General features: G+C 38.7%; 1 protein-coding gene across 1 annotated transcript; it reads right to left on the reverse strand.

The window, feature by feature from the left end:
* Positions 1–6,788: 6,788 nt before the first annotated feature.
* uck2b (uridine-cytidine kinase 2b) lies at positions 6,789–15,176 on the reverse strand. Its single transcript, XM_061732928.1, has 7 exons — positions 15,055–15,176; positions 11,757–11,916; positions 10,696–10,792; positions 10,402–10,544; positions 9,282–9,379; positions 8,328–8,376; positions 6,789–8,221 (listed from the first exon to the last, which is right to left on the reverse strand). Exons 1-7 carry the CDS (start codon positions 15,157–15,159, stop codon positions 8,085–8,087), a joined length of 789 nt encoding a protein of 262 aa, XP_061588912.1. The 5' UTR covers positions 15,160–15,176; the 3' UTR covers positions 6,789–8,084.
* Positions 15,177–15,743: the final 567 nt, after the last annotated feature.

The raw sequence follows: 15,743 nt of genomic DNA on the forward strand, positions 1-15,743 counted from the left end.
TTCCGAGGCGCCCTGAACATAGCAGTGCTATGTTCAGGGCGCCTCGGAAATTCTGGACCCCCGTGCTCAGCATGCGTTGTATGCAGGACTGTCTCAGAAAATTAGAATATTGTGATAAAGTTCTTTATTTTCTGTAATGCAATTAAAAAAACAAAAATGTCATACATTCTGGATTCATTACAAATCAACTGAAATATTGCAAGCCTTTTATTATTTTAATATTGCTGATTATGGTTTACAGTTTAAGATTAAGATTCCCAGAATATTCTAATTTTCTGAGATAGGATATTTGAGTTTTCTTAAACTGTAAACCATGATCAGCAATATTAAAATAATAAAAGGCTTGCAATATTTCAGTTGATTTGTAATGAATCCAGAATGTATGGTAAATGGCTTATATAGCGCTTTCCAGCTGTACTCCTACATCCCCAAAGCGCTTTACACTGCAAACATTCACCCATACACGCACACATTCACACACCGGTTGTCGGCGGAGCTGCCATACAACGGCGCTGGCCTGACAACCGGGAGCAACCGGGGGATTCAGTGTCTTGCCCAAGGACACTTTGGTGGACACAGGCGGAACTAGGGTTCGAACCACTGACCTTCAGGTTCATGGGCGAACGCTCTACCAACTGAGCCACCTACCCCGTATGACATTTTTGTTTTTGTAATTACATTACAGAAAATCACAATATTCTAATTTTCTGAGACAGTCCTGTAGTGTGCGATTTTCTACCAATATCAAATAATACCGAAGAAATCGAAGCAGCACAACGAGAGAGGTGGGATTTAAACACAGAAGCACTTTTTTTTTTTTTTTTTAATAGCACAAAGAATGTACAGGTCAAGGCAGGATGAAACAGGTATAAAATTAGGAAATAATTACAGCAACAATGGTGAAGATAACAGATTCACACAAGAAACAAAAACTAACAAAAAGCACAAGGAAAGCAAGGTACAATCAAATCAAAAGAGCAAGGACTGAGTTATGGATGAGTACAGTTTCATGGCAAACCTATTCATATTATCAATCTTTTTCATAGATTTAAAGTAGTAGGTAAAAAAAATGTAAAAAATATAGTAAAGGAGGGAGTATTTCCACTCCATTTGCAAGTGTGAATATGATATTTATTTACCCAAAATAATCACCAGGTTGATAATGTTTGAATATTTAGGATCCAAGTTATCCATATAATAAATAACATCATCAAGTAAAAACAGGAATTTCATCAATCTTTAAAGATAACCAATTATGAATGTCAGACCAAAAAGACTTTGTAAAAGAGCAATTGAAAAAAAGATGTTCAATGGTCTCGGCCTCAGAAGAACAAAATATGCAAGGATTAACTTCCAATTTAAACCTTCTGTGTAACAAATCATTAACAGAATATATAGCTGGTGCTATTTTAAAGTGGGTTTCCTTGACTTTAGGGGCAATAGGTATCGATACATAAAAAGAGAACGAACGTTTCCATAAGGGAATTTCTATATTATCGCGGACACAGCAAGAGTTAAAATCTCCCCAGTTTTTCAGCTTAAAAACCAAGCTGATTGATTTGTTGTCACACTTTTTATTAAACAACTGTATATCCCCCACTTTTAAGGATGGCAACAAAGGAGAGACAAAAAAATATTGCATGTTACACAGAAGCAAATGTGCCTGGCAAGTTTTATTATTCTTTTAATGGGTGTCTTTTTTAACTTTCTTTATAGTAACTTGTTTTATATTCTTCTGCATTTTGATAAGCGAATGCTGAATTTAATTCAAAAGACAGAAAATTGTCACTTTATTGAGCTGATGTATCCAGTGTGTATTTGAATTGCCATGAAGTAATGTGCAATATTTGTTACACTTGTATTCAAAATATGTATTCCTATTAAATACAATATCTATTTAGTATTTATTGGGATGACAAAAATAGTTAGTATTTTGAAACCAAATATGTCTGTAACTGTATTTATTCATTTTAAAACACTGTAAAATACTTTCCCAGGCATGTATATGTTGATGTTAGAGAAATATGATGTGTGCAGCCTCTGAATTTGTTATAAAGTGCTGCAGATCACAAGCAATGGTGAGTTGCATTGGTCACTGTTCATAGACTTAATAATTGCATTTCTGCCGCAACAGCATATTTAGATTTTTACATATTGTGGTAGTTTATGAACTGCTAGTAACTATGCTCCATGGAGACAGTGGTTAGCAGTCGCTGTGTGGCCAGTTTGATGTTTGAGCTGAAGCGTGAAAAGTTGAAAATTCCCCAACTTTTGTAGGAAGCAATGCTGCCATTGTTTGGTAACCCTTAACATAACTACGTTGGACACTTGCTTGCTTCTACTGTTTTTTTTTGTTTTTCTTGCAACAACAACAACCACTTATGTACCAGGAGGAGAAAAGGTGAACTGTTTGGAAAATACAGAGATAGAGACCTGGAGACAGTGATCAAGGTGCACGGAGTGCAACCAGGACACTGTAATTATCAGTAATCTGTCATTGATACTCCATCTGCCAAGAACCTACAAATTCAACACCAATTTCAACAATTTGTTCTCTGACGGTCAGAGGTGTCAAAAGTATTCACATTAATTACTCAGTAGAAGTATAGATACTACAGTTTAAAAATACTCCTGTAGAAGTTGAAGTATCAACTCAATTTTTTTACTCAAGTAAAAGTATAAAAGTACTGGTTTCAAAACTACTTAAAGTATAAAAGTAAAAGTAATTTAAGGGGGAAAAAAGCCATTAAGGACAAAAGCCATTAAAAATAAATGCATCTTAGTATAATGCAAATATATTAAAGAAGCATATATGTGTACTATTGAGCATTAACATGTGTTTCAGAGAGCAGGAGATATGATGACTAGTTGCCTATAAGTATTGTAATGGTGCAAAAAGTCAAACTTCAGAGGCATGTTATCATTTATCCTAACCTTTATTGGAATGTACATCCAAGTTTAGTTGCAGGAATCTGAGGGAACGGATGTAAGAACAAAACTGGACAAGAACATCTGAAACAACCACAACCAAATTCACTCTATCCGGATGGAGCAATTTAACTGGATAGTTTTTATTTAAAGGCCGAAATGAAATAGAGTAACGAGGCTGTTTTTAAAATGTAAGGAGTAAAAAGTACAGATAATTGTGTGAAATTGTAAGGAGTAAAAGTAAAAAGTCGTCTGAAAAATAATTACTCGTTACTTGACACCACTGCTGATGGTGCAATTTTTACCCAGAGATAAATCATCAGGAAGGTAAGATCAGCACAGTACTCACATCTCCGCTGCACTTTGGCCTTGTTAAAGTTTGGTGTTGTAATTTTCATGCTTGATCTTTTTTTTCTTGTGTTTAAATGACATAAACCCTGTTTTACTGAACCCCCCCTAAAAAAAAAACTGTTTCCATCAAAGAGGACCAAAATCACTGAAAGTGGGAGGGGAAAGACCGGGAATGAAAGAAGAAAGTGATGGATGCAGTTTGGTGAGTGTGTGATGTGTATTAGTGCACGTTGTACAGTGACAAACAAATATACCTCCTTTGAAGGGAATACAGGGATCTACGGAAGAGTTCTAGGGCCAGGCAGGAGAAAAATAAAAATAATATTTTAGAGGAGGAAGATTTTTATTTCATTATGCACTTCGAGAAAAAAGTCGAAATGTGGAGAAAAAAGTCAAATGTTGAGAAAAAAGTTAAAATGTCGAGATTAATGTTGAAATACAATTTCCATTACAAAGTAAACATTCCGTGAGTAAAGTTGAAATGTTGAGAAAAAGGGCGAAATTTTGACCTTATTCACGAAATCTTGACTTTATTCTTGAAATTGTATTTCAACATTAATCTTGACATTTCAACTTTTTTCTCGACATTTTAACTTTTTTCTCAAAGTTCGCGATAAAAAAAATCTTCCCCTCTGAAATATTTTTTCTCCTTTATGGCCCTGATACTCTTCCGTAGGGATCTGTCTGACACGCTATCCGAGAATAAAGCAGAACTCAACTACTGCAGTTCAGTGAATTGTATTTCTTCCTTCTTGTGAATCCTTCCAAAGTACGTCTGTATGTTTGAATTTGAGTTGGAGAATAGTTAGACTGTAGCCGTCAACAGACATATGGGCACCTGCCTCTCCCTCTCTCTGCACCAAGCTAAAACGCTCCCAGATGGATGCAGGGGATATTCATTAACGTGTTGTGTTGGAATAAAAGGACACATTTAAACATGGGACAACCAGGTATTTATAATCAGAAGGGGGGGAGCATTCCCTTTTCAGTTGTTTAATCTTGATTTGTGACGTTTGTGATGTGTGTAATGTGTGTGTGTGTGTGTGTGTGTGTGTGTGTGTGTGTGTGTGTGTGTGTGTGTGTGTGTGTGTGTGTGTGTGTGTGTGTGTGTGTGTGTGTGTTTGTGTCAAAGCTGGTGGGGGGTCATGAAATATACATAATATATATACAAGTATCTTGCTCATACATATTTAAGTACACTAATATAAAGTACTTTACATTAAGTCAACTAGTACATATATGCAGTACTGGAGTTGAGGGGGGATGAGAAGGGGTCGCATCCCCCCCTTAAATAAAAACGGTCCAAATCATCCCCCCTGTAAAACTGCCATCCCCCCTTTCCATCCCTTATGTCATTTCATCAATGAATGTGGTTTTACTGCTATTTCAACATTTAGAGTCATCACCAGAATAATAACACCAGAAAAATAACTTATTTGACAATTTTCACCTGTTTCAAGTACATTTTCACTTGAAATAAGTAGGAAAATCTGCCAAGATTTATCTTGGCAGCTGGCAAAAAAATTTTGTTCCACATGCAGATTTTTCTACTTATTTCAAGTGAAAATCTACTTGAAACAGGTGAAAATTGTAGTTTTTTCCAGTGATGAGTCTTGTTTTAAGTGTAATGAGATTGTTTTACTAAAATGAGACATTTTCACTAGAAATAAGACAAATATTCTTGTTAAGATTGTGAGTTTTTGCAGTGATCCATTTTACTTATCCTGTGAAGGACAGAGTCATATTGATAAGTTCAGAAAAGTGTTTTTTATTGTTGTGTTTTGATGTATTTGATGTAAGCCCAGTGGATATTTAAAGCTTACAGAAGGCTGCATTTAACTGCTGCTATGTCATTCCTGCAGTATTTCTGCAGGTGTTTTGGTCACTGCTATTATTTGTAATATATTATATTATTTGTAATCAGCACAAATTATCTGTCCCCATATGATAAAACCCACCATCCCCCTGATTTTGTTTTACAACTCGAGTACTGCATATATGTATTCATCGTGGGAGGAAAAAAAAATGCTGTTCTCAATAAAGACCAACGTGCAAACATCTATCTGAGATACATCATTGTCCTACATTACAGTTATGTACTATATCACAATTCATGGTTAGCACACTAGTATAGGTAATTATATTTATGCGTAAATGTAAAATATGTACACGCAAATACATGTGCTTACACATACAAATATACATTCATCCACATATAATATCAATATATATATTATATAAACATATATATGCATATATATATTCACACATAGTCTATATACATTACATATGTATACTTTAAATAATTCTTTTTCATTTGAGCATCATTCTTTTGTTTGTAGTAGTCCACTTGCTTTATGTATCACCGTCTACAGGCCGCCCAAGCTCCTTCCTGTTTTATTCAAGAGTTTTCTGAATTTTTAACATCAATATATTCCAAATACATACCAGTTTAATAACTGGTGATTTTAACCTGCAGATTAATGACAACAGGGATTACTATGCAAATGAGTTTTTAAATCTTCTTAACCGTATGGATTTTAAAAAAAACACGTCACACTGACCCTTTGAAAATGAATAAATATACTTTACAAAAAAAAAAAGAAAAGGACAATAATCTTGATGAAAATGTGTTTTATAATCCCTGTGCAATTAAAATGTATTTATTCTACTTTCACTTCGTCCATGACATGGGGGACATGTTTTCCATGTACATGTCGTGCTATTATCAATACTGTATACAATCAGTGGTCTACTCAATAAAATGAAGTTAAATGGAAAAAAAAAACAACAAAAAAAACACGTCACACAGCCCACTCACAACAGAGAACACACCCTAGATTTGTGTTTTTAACCATGAGTGTGTCAGTTTCTATGTTAAATGATTATTTTATTATGTAAATAAGCACTTTGCGTTACTCGTATATGATAAGTGCTATATAGTTTGATTTGATACACATAACCATGCATACACATATCACAATAAATGTGTGTGTGTGTGTGTGTGTATGTATGTATATATATATATATATATATATATATATATATATATATACATACATAAATATATATGTGTGTATATATATATATATATATATATATATATATATACACATTACCGTAGTCAATAATTTAGCAAACATAAATGATGGACATCTGCTGTACCTTTTTCAAAAAAAATTCTGTGAATCTTTGCTCAAAATAAAGTTGTTCTGAAGTGTTTTGTAATATAAATACGAGCTGAATCAAAGGTTTAAGTCCAGATATAGAGGGACAGATACACGTCAGATATCCAACCTTTTCCAGGTTGAACTATTTCAGACATGAGTGCAGGGAGAACGCTGCAGACGCAGGACCTGCACCCGGGACCTGCTGTAGCCCACACGGCAAAGGTTAACGCTGCAACAGTCGTGTTAGTTTGAATCTTCATTTTTAACTTTGTGTACATAAATGCAAACCTCACTGAACTCAACCAGCTTTGTTCAAATAAATCACACTTGAGATAAACATTTTCTGCATCAGTTTATTGAGCAAACTGATGACTTCATTCAATCATAAATCACAATTCAGCCCCAATCCCAGGCACTCAGTACAAACCTCATGGTACAAATCATTCACATCCTCTATACACAACAGATACATACAGACGAAGAGATAACTTCAGCCTTTACTTCTTTTTTTTTTTTGTAATCATTGAAACCCTGTCACGACAGGTGGTTTCTGTTTGGGTGCTTGCTGTACAGGTGAAACCTGAGGCGACTTCACTGAGGCATCGCGGTGGGTTTTGGTGGTTTAACAGCCACACACCCGCAGGACTGCCGTTGCCGTGGCAACGCAGCCCAAAACACACCTTTTTTTTTCCACGCATTTCACATTTGTATCGTTGACCTGAGTGTGCATACGTGACTTTTAAATTACAGCTGAAGTAAGTAAAGATTAATGGTAGCAAAGTATGTGATTCGGGTAGAATGTAAGAAAAATGTATTTACAAAGATAAACACTTTGCTTGATATTAAAATCCCTTTATCGTTCAGTCAGGGGTAATAACTAGGAGTGAGTTTCACCCACCAAACTTTAATAGGCTATTAATCAGCTGGAATAAATCCCCGAACGGAGCGTCTGTTCTGCCGTTCCCGGCTAAACAGCGGCCCGTTGATTTGGTAGGGGACATTTTACACTCAATACTGAAAACTCAAGTTTATGCTGAAGACATACAGAAACATCAAAGTAGACACTGTAGTAAACAAAGCACCAATGCAACATCAAACTAAACAAAAAGGGAAGTCTAGATACAGCACAAGAGGACGATGGGGGGGAAAAAACACTCCAGGTCATCTGCAGAGCATCATTAAATCCTTGGCTGGAACCTTTCTGAACATTTATGAGGTGCCCCGACCAGGGCTTCAAGTTTTGTCAGACATTTAAAAAAGAAAAAAGAAAAAAAAAAGTTAAATTAAATTTCCCTGCATTTATTAATTATTTGCATTAAGTTCCACTGAGCTGCAGAGGATGTATAACAGGAACACAACAAAAAAGTCCCGGAGGAAAAATGCATGGGAATAATTGTAATCCAGTCTTACAAAAAGGCCCTTTCTGTTTACCGTCCTGACAAAAGATCTCAATCAGCGTTCAATAATAACAATCAAAGAAACCGATCACAAGAGTAGTCATAATAAAACAAGGCATTTTCAATTACTTGTGTATGTCTTTTTCTTCCTTCTTAAATACAGTTATGCCAACAGGCTTTATTTACAGCTGTACTGCCACACCCCTCTCCCCTCTGAAGAGAGGCGGGCGCGGTGAGGTCAATGGGGCCGGCTGCTCGACTCCGAGGTCCGCCGCTGCCGCGGGGTGCTGTGGCCGTTCACGCAGCCGTTGTGTCGCTTCGTTAGCCCGCCGTTCAGAATGTCTTGGATGTGCTGTACAATCAAGTTGATGGCCACTGCAAGGAGAGAAATGATACGCTGGATCAAACTGGATGCAAAGACGAGGAATGCTCACCCCCCACCTCCAGGAATGTGTTTCAACGATAACGTCTCCGGTCTTACCGAGGTTGTCTGCTCCTCTAGGAATAATCACATCTGCATACTTCTTTGTCTGGCAAAAATAAAACAAACCTCCAGTTAATTAGTGAACACATTTTTCATACACATTCAGACCAAGAATAAGAAAAAAGACCTGTCACATGTCAACTAATTCTTATGCTTGAAGTACAAAATAAATGGCACATCTGATACATTGCTGCCCTCTGGTGGACAACTTCTGTAATGCCGCTTTTCTTCCCTGCTTCTCATTTGTCGTCACTTCTGTACACCTTTGATGCACTAAAATCGCATTACAGAACATCAGGGGTGTCAAACTCATTTTGCTTGGCGGGCCGGATTTGACCAATTTTTTTTCTCGCGGGCCGCACGCTCAAAATAACAAAAACGGTGCAAAAAAAAAAATTTACAATTTTTTTTTTACTATTGCTACTGCTACTACTACTACTACTACTACTACTATTATCTAATCCAATATCAGTTTAGTTAATTTTAAAAGAAATATGCACTGATGCACGGATATTTACGCCAGTGTACCGAAAAAGTCAGCACTTCTCTTTTAACTGTTTTACTTTGTCACTATCCTCGTATTCAAAACTGAAATTCTCCAAATAAATATCTTCTATCATCTTTTTTAGCAGTGATATTTTTCCTGCGAAAATATATAATAGTAGTCAGTTAATAAAAATAAACTGATCGTCTAAAAAGAAATAAAATCGGCAAATGCATTCTAGAAAACTACAAAAATGTCAAAAACTGCTCTTTGTAGAATAACAATCGGATATGCTGCGATTCATGGGAATTATTTATGCCTTCCTTTTTAGTAAATTAACATTTCATTTTTTTGCGTTGGAAACTTCTCACGGGCCGCATGAAAATCTCTCTCGGGCCACATTGGACACCCCTGCGTTAAACCATGTCCATTGCAAGTAGAAAGAGAAAGTCAGTAAAGTCCCTTACCGGTAGACAGAACTCCTCAAAAGCTGGTTTTACGAAAGTGATGTACTGAGTGAGCACTTGCTCCAGCTCTCTGCCGCGCTCACCGATGTCTCTTAGAACTGGGAAATACAGAATCAGAAAAACAGCCCGTTAGGAAACAAGTGGCCAGTTGAGGCGGTACACTGAGGGTGCTCTCAGACTACGCCGCTTTAGGTCCAGTTCACTGGTCACAGAGACGACATGAGGGTTGATGGCTGGCCGGCCGCCGGGGTCCAGCACTTTTCGTGAGGACAACCCAAAGACGCACAGATACTTGCCAACGCCAACAGCTGACGGTTATTAAACGGGTCAAATATGTGGAGTTGTTGGGGGACTCCATATTCAAGCAACGGCCAGTAGATGTCACCACGTAGAGAAAGGCCACAGAACTAATTTTTCTCTTTAAAATGTAATTATATATGGATTTAGACTAGTGATGCACCGATTGTTCCGTAACCGAAATTTTTCTGCCGAAAATGGCAACAAAAAAAAACACTTTCGGTGTTCGGTGGAATAAGTAGGGGAGAAAACGAACAATTAATAACGGCGTTGTCATATAAAGGAAATAGACTGGCCGCTCCCGTAACGGTTGCGCACCACAAACATAAATCGTTGGCCAACCAAAAAGTAACCACATAAGAATTTTACCTAACATTCACCAGGAGGTGGAACCAAAACAACATAAATCAATCTATTTTTATGTTCAATAAATATTTTCTACCTTGTAATTTTGTGAAAGATTTTTTTCTTTGAAAAGCATGCCTAAATCAAATGTATTTGATTTATGCAATGGTGAAAAAATTAGCAAAATAAATGAAAAACTGCGAAGAACCATGTTCGGTATTCGGCCAAGTGTTTATTATTTTCGGTTTCGGCCACAAATTTTCATTTCGGTGCATCACTAATTTAGACACCAGCTGGGTGACTGGGTCAGAGTCAGATTGTGCCGTGTGTGATCCTGTAAAATGACTTCTAGACTCCTTACTACGTAAGACAGACGTCTAATCTGAAAAGCCCGGTACGACTCTGCAGGTCACGTAGTCTGAAAGCAGCCTAAGTGGCAAACGTTGCAGCAACTGAATGTCGGCCAAAGTGTCTGAACCTCGACGTGAGAGCCGCGTGTCCGGATCTGTGTCAACAAACAGCTTCATCTGGAACAGATCTCTGATTTCCTGCGAGTAGAACATGAGGATGCCCTCAAACAGGACCACATCAGCCGGATACACAGTTACAAACTCCTCCTTCCTGGAAAAACACAGACACGTTTCCTCCTCTGTGAGTGATTCCAACACATGTAAACCCAATACTCTGCTAAATGTAGAGAACAAATGTTGCCCTCAGTGACCCGTTTAGCATAACTAGTAACAATACACCATCACCTGTGCAGGAGACTCACCTGGAATGAGTGACAAAGTCGTAAACTGGGATCTGCACCGTCTTCCCCTGAAGTATCTCAGTGAGCGTTTGCATAATCAGCTCACTGTCGAAGGCATCTGGGGAGAAGAAAATGCACATTGTCCATTATATTTATGGGACCTCGCATCATTTAAAGCCAGTTACGCCGGCGTTGTGTGTACCCATGGACATGTGGCCCTCACGGAGCACGTGGCACGTTTGGTAACCTAAGAATCCCTTTCACATAACTGCTGTCTGTGAGCCTTGAAGCAGCTGCTTCGGAGGACTTAACCCTTGTGTTGTCTTTGGGTCAAAATGACCCAATTCTTCCATCCTTCTTTCCTCCTGCCATGCTCTCTCCTTCCTTCCCTCCTTTTTCTTCCTACCTCCATCCGTTCCTTTATTACCTTATTTGCTTTTCCTTGCTTCTTTCCTTATTTTCTCCCTTCCTTTCTCCCTCCCATCTCCCTTTCCTACTTCTTTCCACCTTTTCTCCCTTCCTTCTTTTCTCCTTTCCTTCCATCTTTTCTCCCTTTGCTACTTCCTTCCTTCTTTTCTCCTTTCTCCCTTCCTTCCATCTTTTCTCCCTTCTTTCCTCCCTTCCATCTTTTCCCCCTTCCCTACTTCCTTCTTTCCTCCTTCCTTCCATCTTTTCTCTCTTCCTTACTCCCTTTCCTACTTCCTTCTTTTTTCTCCTTACTCCCTTTCCTAATTCTTTCTCCTTTCTCCCTTCCTTCCATTCCTCCCTTCTTTTCTCCCTCATCCTCCTTTGACCCAAAGACAGCACAAGGGTTAAAAAAAATGGGCAAAAAAATAAAAATAAAGTTGAAGCCACAGAGTGCACGGTCTGAGTGTCTTTTTTTTCCTGTGACCATCAGAGTCTCAACTTCTTACTTCTACATCATAGCCTCATTACTTGCATATACAATAACACAAACAGTTAAAAATCCACAATTAAGTTCCACCAGCACATCAAGCATCGGGATGAGAAAACTCAGGGGAGGCGGACAGGTACATGAATCATGAAGCAGGTAATAAATAGTGAAAGCAGCATTTGCACACCTGGATGATCAAAGTTGTACTGGCCCTTTAAAACCTTGGCTTTCTGCTCGGGCGTCAGCACCTTGTAGAAGCTGTCCTGGCTGAGGATTGCTACCTGCCGCTGGTGGTGGTCGATCTTGTTCTGCCCCAGCAGCTCCATGATCTTCTCACATACTGACGACTGTAGCAGTGGACAAAAACAAAGAGACAAGCAGTGAGTTTGTTGTCATGTTAGGGGGGAAATAGCCTTCTGCAGTTTCTCAAAACTAAATAACATTCAGGGTTTAACCTTTGTTTATTTCTTATTTTTATTCTCCTTCTTCTTCTTATTATTGTATATACTGTTTTTTATTATTATTGTGTGATATTGATGCCTCTTGTGTTTTGCACTATCCCCTTTGCTGCTGTAATCTGGAAATTTCCCCTCTGTGGGACTATTAAAGGATTTCTTATCTTATCTTGTGCTGTCTTTGGGTCAAGGAAGGAGGAAGAGAAGAAGGGAGGAAAGGAGGAAGGAAAGGAGAAAAGAACGATGGAAGGAAGGAAGGAAGGAAGGAAGGGAAAAAAGAAGGAAGGAAGGACAGAGCAGGACGATAGAAGGAAGGAAAAAAGAAGGAAGGAAGGACAAAAGAAGGAAGGAAGGAAGGACAAAAGAAGGAAGGAAGGAAGAATTAAAAGGAAAGAAAGAAGGAAGGAAGGGAGAAAATAAGTAGGGAGGATGGGAGAAAAGGAAGGGAGAAAAGAAGGCAGGAAGGAAGGAAGGCAGGCAGGCAGGCAGGCAGGCAGGCAGGCAGGCAGGAAGGAAGGAAGGAAGGAAGGAAGGAAGGAAGGAAGGGTGAAAAGAGGAAGGAGAGAGCAGTAGGAAAGAAGGATAGAAGAGTTGGGTCATTTTGACCCAAAGACAGTACAAGGGTTAACATTAACCTGGGACAAATGGGTGGTTCAGTTCTCATTCTGCCACGACCACATGCTAGCTGTCCTGCGGTAGAGCACGTCCTCTCTGACCTCGCCGGCTAAAAGAGCCTCACGCCCAACGCTGACTGAGCATTCCTCCAGCTGCCAGAGGCCGGCTCGCCTTTGTGCCCATAAACTGGGCTACAATGAATGTGGGTGCCCCTACCAGGGAGCTGGCAGTCAGCGTCATCCCAAATCAACCACAGCCGTTCTGGAAACTTCACTAACAATGTAGCAATAAATCAGCAAGATCATTTACTGCTTCATCTCCTTTGTCAGGAGGCACACATGCAAATTAACCATATTTTAGTATTTCTACAGAAGCTAATAAAAAATGCTTTGTTTACAAATTCTTAAGAAGGTGACTGTTATTAGATATTGTAAATCCAGAGTTTCTGCTGCTGCATCATGGCCATTTGCCACTTCTGCAACAAAAACATTGATGCATTTAAAAAATATTTTCAGTTTTTTCTCCAAGGAGATCAGAGAAGCAGACTAAACACTGAAGATTACCAGTTAGTCTCAGGTCACATGCCAAAATGTCCTTGGCAAAGACCCTGAACTAAACACTTTAGATCAGTGTTCAGAAAGTGAGAAAAGACTTCTAAAGTGCTATAGTGGACATATCAAAGGGATAAAACTGCCTGCAGACCAGTTGCATCTCTTTATGTGATATTAGGCTGTAAAAAAAAAAAAAAGATCAATACCGTAATAGCGATGTAACTGTTAGTAATTAAATGGTATTTGGAGCACATCGCTGGATCTAGAGACTGGCTGCTGAGTCACCAGCACGACAGCCAGGTCTTTGTGAGAGCAGCAGCATCTCCGGCTGCTGCCGGGACTTTAGAAATGATCGCTTCCCACGCAGCTATTTCCGGGAGAGCTCAGGAGCCACCTCCGCCAAGGCGTCGTTAAACTCACATTTAAAACAGGAACCCCAATCAGCAAACATAATTATCAACTACTGTGTTCAAAATCAATACTCGACTAAGGCTCAACGATACCATGTTTTTCTCTGAAGCTGGAAAAGATCAGATATTCAGTGAAAGGTAGCTGTAACACATTTTATAAGTGATTTCCCTTCCTTACATTCTTCCACTTTCTCCAGTCCCTCGCCCCCCGATTGACGGACCCTCCCTCTCTTCCTTCCTCCTTTTTATTTATTTATTTACTTTTCCTTTGTTTTTTGGGTATTTTTTGTTTTGCTTTGTTTTTTTTTCTCCTTTTTATTCATCTATTTTTTTATTTATACTGTGTAGCTTTAATACTTAAATATTACTTAAAATAATGTTCAGTTATTTATCATTATTTTCGTTGAATTGTCTAATGTTCTGTACTTAAATAAAAAAAATACATCCTAGGAGGTAGACGGTACAGGACTGTCTCAGAAAATTTGAATATTGTGATAAATTGCTTTATTTTCTGTAATGCAATAAAAAAAAAAAAATGTTATACATTCTGGATTCATTACAAATCAACTGAAATATTGCAAGCCTTTATTTTAATATTGCTGGTTATGGTTTACAGATTATAGTTTACAGTTTAAGATTAAAATTCCCAGAATATTCAAATTTTTTGAGATAGGACATTTTAGTTTTCTTAAACTGTAAGCCATGATCAGCAATATTAAAAGGCTTGGAATATTTCAGTTGATTATTAATGAATCCAGAATGTATGACATTTTTTGCATTACAGAAAATAAAAGGACTTTATCACAATATTCTAATTTTCTGAGACAGTCCTGTATATCTTTTTTTGTATTCCTTTTCTACTCTGCCTTACTATGGACCTCTTATAGAGATGCGTCTCTAATGAAGTGTGAATTGAATTACCCCTTAATAAAAATATTAAAACGAAATAAACATGTCATTGCGTTAGTTAGGCGGGAGGGGCTTAAAGGAAAGCGGGAGAAAACCGTCATTGTGCGGTTTCCCGCGGGCGCCAGTGACAATAACCCGCTACAGCAACAACCAGGTCAACGCGTTACACCAACGCAGAGCCTACGGCGTCGAGTTAACGCGGAACCATGAATCAGGCTTTATTGTCCCGTCCACGCTGCTGCTGGGGGGAGTCCAGCCCCCGCTAGGCGGCTACGGGACTAGCATCGGCGCCTCCACGTCGCTCTAAACGTGTAACGGACAATACATACATCCCAGTAAAGGAAGACGCTTCTAAAAAGAGAGAAAAGGCCAGGCTTGCCAGCAGAAAGCGGCTTTGTTGTAAAGATGACAGCGCCGGTGATGATCCGGCATTGCGTCACTAGAGCCACGCGGTCACCCAGGGCTAGCGCCCCCGCGCTAAAGCCCAAATACAAGCATGACACCCGGGGAAAGGGGGCCGGGGAGGCCGGCCGAGCATCGCCAACCTTGCCGCTGGCGGTGCCCCCGGAGACACCGATGAGGAAGGGTTGCCGCGCCGCAGTGGACGTGTCGTCGCGGTCCTTCAGGAGCGTCTCGCTGTCTCCGGCCATACTTGCGATGTGTCTGCGGCTGCGCCGCTGCGCTGCAACATCACCGCGGGGGAGCTCCGCCCATAGACATGTACACGTAGACGCCCCACGGAGCTGCTGCGATACGTCAACGTCGCCGCCATATTGGATGAGGCAAGACTGCGCTGTAAACGTAAAGTAAATGGACTTATTTTCATAAAGCGCCTTTTTCTACAAAGACATTTACGTTTTACGTCTCATTTATTCATTCACACACGCACTAATATACTTGAGAAACAGTTATGCACCAAATATAATATATTTAATTTTGTCAGATGGCAAAATAAGAAAAATAGAGAAACATTTTTTCTCATCAACAAAACATATTTTACATAAACATATTTAAAAATGTTCAAGTAACAAAATAACATATTTGAACCTTTTTAAAGATTTTTTCAGTTATTTTATTGTCTGAAAAATGGTTAAAATGTTATTTTATTGTCTGAAAAAATGGTTCAAATATGTTAAATTAAAATTTGTTTTGTTGATGAGAAAATATGTTTCTCTATTTTTCTAATTTTTGTGAGGGGGTATATATATTGTTTTTCGGCATTACCTTGTTCTCT

The sequence above is a fragment of the Cololabis saira genome, chromosome 10 (genome assembly GCF_033807715.1).
Source record: "Cololabis saira isolate AMF1-May2022 chromosome 10, fColSai1.1, whole genome shotgun sequence".
Taxonomy (NCBI): Eukaryota; Metazoa; Chordata; class Actinopteri; order Beloniformes; family Belonidae; genus Cololabis; species Cololabis saira.

Coding starts and splice junctions, on each gene's coding strand:
- uck2b (XM_061732928.1), bottom strand. CDS start 15,159: ATGGCCGGAGACAGCGAGACGCTCCTGAAGGACCGCGACGACACGTCC. Junction 11,917..15,054: donor GGGGCACCGCCAGCGGCAAG/GTTGGCGATGCT, acceptor CCACTGCTACAG/TCGTCAGTATGTGAGAAGAT. Junction 8,222..8,327: donor TAGAGGAGCAGACAACCTCG/GTAAGACCGGAG, acceptor CTCTCCTTGCAG/TGGCCATCAACTTGATTGTA.